The sequence below is a fragment of the Channa argus genome, chromosome 9 (genome assembly GCF_033026475.1).
Source record: "Channa argus isolate prfri chromosome 9, Channa argus male v1.0, whole genome shotgun sequence".
Lineage (NCBI taxonomy): Eukaryota > Metazoa > Chordata > Actinopteri > Anabantiformes > Channidae > Channa > Channa argus.
Window position 1 is genome coordinate 19,922,921 of NC_090205.1, and position 6,912 is coordinate 19,929,832.

A 6,912-nucleotide genomic window follows, 5' to 3' on the forward strand; every position below is an offset into this window, starting at 1 on the left:
CCTTTACAGTGTTTTCAAGTTTGAGACTTAGATGTACACTGGCAATGAATGACTAACAGAAATAGTTTCCTGTCCACTTGAACAGCTTTGGCCTTTGACCCAAAAAAGCAAACTAGTCATCACTAATACAGCATGTGCATGTTTGTTTTAACTAATACATTACTATCAGAAAGTATTTTTGCAATATTGCACAGGAAGATGATGTTGCAAGAGATGGTCACAAGATTGTTACTATCATAGGAGGGTTTAACGTATAAACAGTAAACACTTCTGCGGGGCAGCACTAGAGATTTCTGTTGTCTAGCAGTATTTATTTTTTCTCCATCACATAATCTCTAATGTGAATCTAGAATTACCTTCTTGCACTGGCACTTTAGATAATGTAGAGACAACATCTATGCAGGGTATGTTTGTTAATTATGCGTCAATGGTAAGTGAACCTTTAAACATACAGTCAGTGATTTAAACAAATGATGAAACAAATGAAATGTGTCGGACCCCAGAAACATAAATCTAACATTCACTGCAGGAACTATTGTATTATTGTGTTCTTGTCCATTATATTCACCTGTGTCTTTGCCGAAGTTGTGAAGATTAATCAGCTACGGTCAATTGCGTTCCCCTTTATCAGTTTACCTTATTGTAATTCTACAATGTTCATCTCAAACACAATTCTTTACACATGACTTCTAATATGTTCTCAGTTCTACAATAGTTCACAAAGCAGATAAGGAGGATTCCTCCGACCAAATTGAAATGGTAATTACAGATATCACCTTTTACATGCTGAAGCAGCAAAGCTCCTATGCTAATTATAAATCATTTGGGCAGATTTCCAATTGAAAAAGCACCTCTTGTTTTACTGTGAGAGACTAGAGCTTCCCAAAAACCCATTAACCTTGTGGCCCGATGAGGGCACTTTACACCTTTTTACATGTAAAGAAATGGAAATACAGCTCCATTGGAGCTTTGAATGGAAGCCAGCACTGCATTGCACAGTTGCCCTTTGACGACTTCATTCTCCATGACTTCTATTGTTGGTGGCTACTGTTGGTCTCAGACCTGCACTTCAGTCTCTGGTCCCCAGACAAATTGAATTGAGGGTGTGTTTGTCATTTTTAATATAACAATACAATTCCAGCAGGTTTATTGATAATGATATATTACATTAATGAGTAACATAGACTTGTTCTGAATAGAAATAATTAGGTTTTTTGAGTCAGGGCATAGCTAAGTTGACCCCTTCAACCATCGTGTGAGGGGAATGAGAGCAAAACTTGTTTACAAGCCAAACATAATAGAGGCAGTATATCTTGCAAAATTGAAAAGAAAAGCAAAGGGGTCAGAGGAGAACTTAACATGCTATTTTCTTTGTGGAGCAGCCATATGGGTGCTAATTATAACTGAAGATTTTAGCTTTTGTGTCATGTCTGCTTAAGATGTAAAAGTGCACAGATGTTCTAGCAATTACAGGGCCTGTCTGCTCAGTGTCCTTCTGCTTTTTAGTCAGATCAGGTGGAAACATTTGTGTTTAGATACCCCTCAACCCCACCCCATGCTCCTTTCTACACACACACACACACACACACACACCTCACCCCTGACGATTACCCTTGAGGGGAAGGAGAGCTGGTTTTAAAAAAATGCACAGCACACAGTAAGGCACACAGTATGAATAACTTTTATTTTTAATCTAAAAAAGTAAACAGGTAGAAACAGCATCATGCACTAAATTTGACAAAACTTACAACGTGAATCACAGCAATAAATAATAGCGTTCAGAAATTCACACAATCTAAGTGCAAACACACAAATGCTACAAATTATTTACAGGTTTTTAAAAGCAGCTAACATCTCTGAGAACAGAAAAAGATATTTTATGCCTGAGTTCCAACACAACATTGCATGCTGTAAAGATGCAAACAGCAAAACGGACTTTAATGGTATAGCTGAATGAATGGAAATAAGGCACTGCCGGAGGGTAAAATTGGTTCTGGTAAGCATAAAACTTTAAAACATTAGAAAAAAACTCACAGGACACACAGCAACAAGGCAAACAAATTAAAATGTATAAAAATCTTTTTTTTTTTTTACATATGTACAAAATGTAGTATGTTCTTTAAAAAGAAAGCTTAGGTTCTCCCCTCCTGAGTGTATCAAGTCACAGAATCTGAGATTGACCGTTAACTTGACAAAACACTTGAAGACTCAGACTCAGTTGAAACGGACGAAATTGGCCCACGCTTTTTTGTCATGAGATTCACTTTCTGACTTGATCTGCTGTTAACAGTCAGTGCATTTCTGGCTGTTTTTTTAAACTTAACTCCCAGGAAAGCATAAAGGATGGGGTTCAGGCAGCAGTGAAAGTAAGCCAGGGCCTCAGTGACAGAAATCCACTTCTCCACCACTTGTTGCAGTACGCAAGAGGAGGGGAGCACATTCAGAATCGCGAGAGTGTCCAAAAAGATGCCAACACAGTAGGGGAGCCAGCAGGAGAAAAAACACACAATGAGGATGACTGTGGTCTTCAACGCTTTCTTCTTCAGCACCTGGCCCTTGCTGCCTTGTGACAGCTTGGCAATGATGATACAGTAGCAGATGAGGATGACCAGGCCAGGCAGTATGAAGCCCACCAAGATGTGCTGAAAGCGGAAAACAACTGTCCATATGAGATTATCATTTTTGGGGTAGGTGCGCTGGCAGATGGTCCTGGAGGCTGCAGACTCCACGCTTTCATTTGTGAGGTTGAAGTTTGAGGACCCTATGCTTTGAACTCTGGCAAACACCATGTCAGGTACAGTCAGCACGGCTGCAGGGAGCCACACACCCACATAGATCACTCTGTTTGCAAGCAGCTTCCTTGTGGCTTGGCTGTTAGTGGCCCGCACAACTGCCAAGTACCTGTCCAGACTGATGAAGGCCAGGATCAACACACTGCTGTACAGGTTGACTGTATAGATCATGTGCACAGACACACAGAGGAAACTTCCAAAGTACCAGGTTGTGGCTGCATCCACGGCCCAGAAGGGAAGCGTGAGGACAAACAGGAGGTCTGCCACAGAGAGATGGAGCCGGTACTTGTCCGTCATATTTTTGCACTTTTTCTGGTAGCCCATGACAATAACAACTAATCCATTGCCAATGATTCCCAGAATAAAAATTATTCCGTATACTGTAGGTAGGAAGATCTTGTTGAAGTCGCTGGTAATCGCACTGCTACATGGCTCCTGGAATTCAAAGTCGAATTCCCCAGAACCATCAGTGATGTTGTCAGTACTACTGTCATTCATATCAAAATCAATCTGAAAAGAAGAAGGGAGGAAAAAGTTGAGACTATTGAGATAGGTTTAGGTGATTACATTACTTGACAGCCATAAAATTCTTTTTTAAATTTAAATTGAACTAGATGGAGCTGTCTATAATTCTGATATCCACATTTGCTTGTTCCCCGTGTTTATTTAAAAATAAATAAGTCATAGTAAAACGAGCCCACGTTTATTGCCATTAAACAACCTTAAAGCAAATCTGCCACATATCACGTGAGAAAAATAACAAGTAAAAAACTCACCATGTTGAAATCGAAAGACCACTGTGCCTCTGTGTTGAAAGCCATTTGAAAAAGGTTGCTGTCGGTGAGAAGCGGGCTGAATAAATAGCCTGCACCGGCAGTCCCGCACTCCCGCCCCTCCCCCCGGAGGAGGAGCGCGCGGACTACGCTCGTTTCCAAAAACAGTTTGACTATAAAGTCAACTAGTGCGCCTGTGGTGAGGGCGTCAGTTTGTGAAACTTTTTGAACCAAAAACTATCTGTTATCTGTTTGTCTTAAAACAACGTGCGAGGCTGACCCGAGGCCCTGGAGACAAGGTGCCGGAGAACACTGGCCATAAGGGTTCTTCTTTAGTTAGCTAATGACAAGTCTCATGTCTTTTGTAGGATGTGAACTTTAAAATGCTTTGTTTAAAATCCAACTCAATTTCTCTTGTTTTTCCACGCAGTAGGAGCCCTGGTAAATTAAAACAACATTGATAAGAAAGTTAGAAATTAAATTGTGTGCTCTGCATAGGGAAGTCACTACATGAAATGTTTGGAAGTAGGAGTCAAATTTCAATATAGCGTTACATAATAAATATTTACTACTCTGCTGCCACAATAAAGAAGATGTTTAGCTTGCTAATATAGGCAACACAGAGCTAGAAATACTACTACTACTACTACCGAGCTCACACACATGTCCCAATTTCTGGATCAGGTGACACATCCTCAGCCACCGTTTTTTTACTTTGCTGTTCATTCTGCATAGAGCAGAGAGTGACATTTAGATTCAACACCTTCTTCCAGTCTCATATTGCTCTCTACAAATCACTTTACAAATGTATCTGATGACAGTTTTGTATGAGAGGAAGTTCAAATCTGTCCTCACCGTTATACACAACCTGTCACGTTTCAAGTGCTGTTATGGCTGCACTACCAAGTGCTAAATGACCCCCAGTGGATCTGAGAAGAGCCACACACTCCATAATGGGGGATTTCTATCAAACGGCTTTTGAGCTCCAGCGTGTTGAACATTCATTCTCGTACAGGTTTGCTGCCTCTCTCTCATTTCAGTTAGAGAGGCGGTGACAGGTCCGACCTACATGAAACTCCACGCCCTCCATCCCAGACGACGCTGACAGTTTTCTGAAACTGAATATCTTCCACGGGGTATGCAAATACTTCTTCATGACTTTGAAATATGAGAACAGGGATAGATTCAGTGTGTTGATCTGCATCATTGATTTCACTGACGTGATCTTGTCCCAGAGGAATACAACTATAGCTGCATGACAACACAACATTTAGGTTAACAACCATCAACATCTAGGTAACAGACCATCTTCACATTTTTACCAAACAAAAATCTTTCTCCTCTTAATTTCTTGTATGTGTGTATTTTGGGATTAGCTATTATTATTGCAGAGGAACACTTATATTACTGCTGAAGGCAGAGATAAGATTTACCAAATGGAACCAGAGTCACATGGCTAAAAGTACAATACCCTTTAGACCACAGTAACACCCTGAAATCCCCCAAAATCCTCCACACTTCACAATTGTTGTTGAGGAAATGTAAGACTGTAGAGATTAAAATGAGGAAGTTTAATAAATTGTTGCAGTCACAACTGAATCATAAAAACTCCCATTATTATTCAAATAAGGGATGGAAACAGATGTTATTTACGTGGTAGGTGGGCTATGTGCCTGGCTGAATAGAGCTAAACAATAGTGACTTTAAGTTTGCAGAAAACACAAAATGCAAAAAGTGCTTTGCTCCTCTTCATCATACTGAGAAAAGTGAACCACTTCATATAATCCTTTCCTGATCCAGTCACCGGCTGTGTGCTACTAAAATTCTCTGGCATGAGGGAACCTGTTTATTTTTCATCCACGCAAAAGCAAAGGAAACACTCACACAGCTGAATTTACAATCACTATTAAAAATGCAGCGTTGTAACACCACATCGGTGCAGACAAAAACAGATTATGAACTTACTGATTATTGCTTTAATGTGATAACACAACATTATTGAATTATTATTTAACAATCAGCATTCACAGACATATCAGTAGTACAGCACTGAATTTAAATGAAGGTAATAACCCCGTGTTTGGAATCATCAAAGCGGTTGTAGACTAATCCTGTGTGTTTGGCGTCTTCAGATCTGCCTGCAGTTGAACTCCTGAGGAGAGGAACAGGGAAAAAATGCAGCTCAGAGAAAGGCCACTGTATTGGTATGATGCTCTTATCAATGCCATTCAGACACAGACAGTTGCTGTCTGTTATCTGTCTGCAAAGATTCTTTTGGATTTCATCTTTGTGTTGAATTACATACAGTATTTCATTTTTTACATTCCCTAAATCACTTTGACTACACAGGGAAATTCCACTGACTCACTGTTTGATGTTGCTTTTTGGACGTTTTCAGAAGTTATTTCTTCTGAAGCCTTCATACGTTTTTAAAAACTACAAATTTGGCTGAGTTTTTCCCCAGGCTGTTTTTAAATTCAGCGATGTGTGTCTGAAATAATTGAGGTAACATGACTTTAGATCACTTAATTGTGCTTAAAGGAAACCTGTGTGCATTTTCACAACGCAGTTCAAAGATTAGATTAACAAGAATAATCAAATTACTGTAACACTGGTACTGGTGGATTGATGGACGATCCATAAGTGGTGTAACCATGGTGATTTTGTAATGCATTTCATTGTGGCTGCTTTTTTAAAAAAGTGTAACCCACATAAAAAGCTTGAATAACAATTTTCAGGAAAGTGCAACACGTGTGTGCCCTGTCTTTGTAGTTTAGTAGTAACAAGAGGTAAAATCAGTGCACTGCAATCAGTCTATTTTTGCTATTTACCTTTCATCTTCTGCAAGTCTCTGTTTACATAGAGCTTATTTTGTAGGACTTCAACAAAAGAGATTTCACTCTTTTTTTTCTTTTGGCTTCAGCAGGATATCTGTGGCCTCCACTGTCAGTGAGAAGATTCAGATTGTTATCGGCTCAGAATACAAAAGACCCGTGAGCTACTTAGAATACAAATCACAAGAAGTGTGAACGACGGCGAAGGGTGCTCTTCAGTGAAGAATGGCTATTGAAATGAGGCAGAAGAATGCTAGTGAGATAAAGAGAAGAATGAGCAGTGCTGTTCAGTCAACACCGGCTCTCCAGTTCCAACTCATCCCAGCTCCCTTCAGCAAGTTGGCACGAGATCATCTTTCATAATGATACATCTGCTCAAATATCATCTTTTCCTTTTTTTTTTTTTTTTTTTTAAATGATCACATGGAAAGTAACATCTAGCCTTTGTTGTTGAAGTTAACTTTGGGTGTTGCCCATAAATACACAAAAGGTTTTGAGTAACTCCAATACCTT

At 39.6% G+C, this 6,912-nt stretch overlaps 1 protein-coding gene across 1 annotated transcript; it reads right to left on the minus strand.

Annotated features, from left to right (window-relative positions):
* Positions 1–1,665: 1,665 nt before the first annotated feature.
* cxcr4b (chemokine (C-X-C motif), receptor 4b) lies at positions 1,666–3,719 on the minus strand. The gene is made up of 2 exons (XM_067516839.1): positions 3,569–3,719; positions 1,666–3,302 (listed from the first exon to the last, which is right to left on the minus strand). Exons 1-2 carry the CDS (start codon positions 3,611–3,613, stop codon positions 2,184–2,186), a joined length of 1,164 nt encoding a protein of 387 aa, XP_067372940.1. The 5' UTR covers positions 3,614–3,719; the 3' UTR covers positions 1,666–2,183.
* Positions 3,720–6,912: the final 3,193 nt, after the last annotated feature.

What these genes read in the sequence shown, in the direction of transcription:
- cxcr4b (XM_067516839.1), bottom strand. Translation starts at nt 3,613, where the DNA reads ATGGCTTTCAACACAGAGGCACAGTGGTCTTTCGATTTCAACATG. An exon ending in GGTCTTTCGATTTCAACATG is followed by an intron (nt 3,303 to 3,568) that starts GTGAGTTTTTTA and finishes TCTTCTTTTCAG; the next exon opens with ATTGATTTTGATATGAATGA.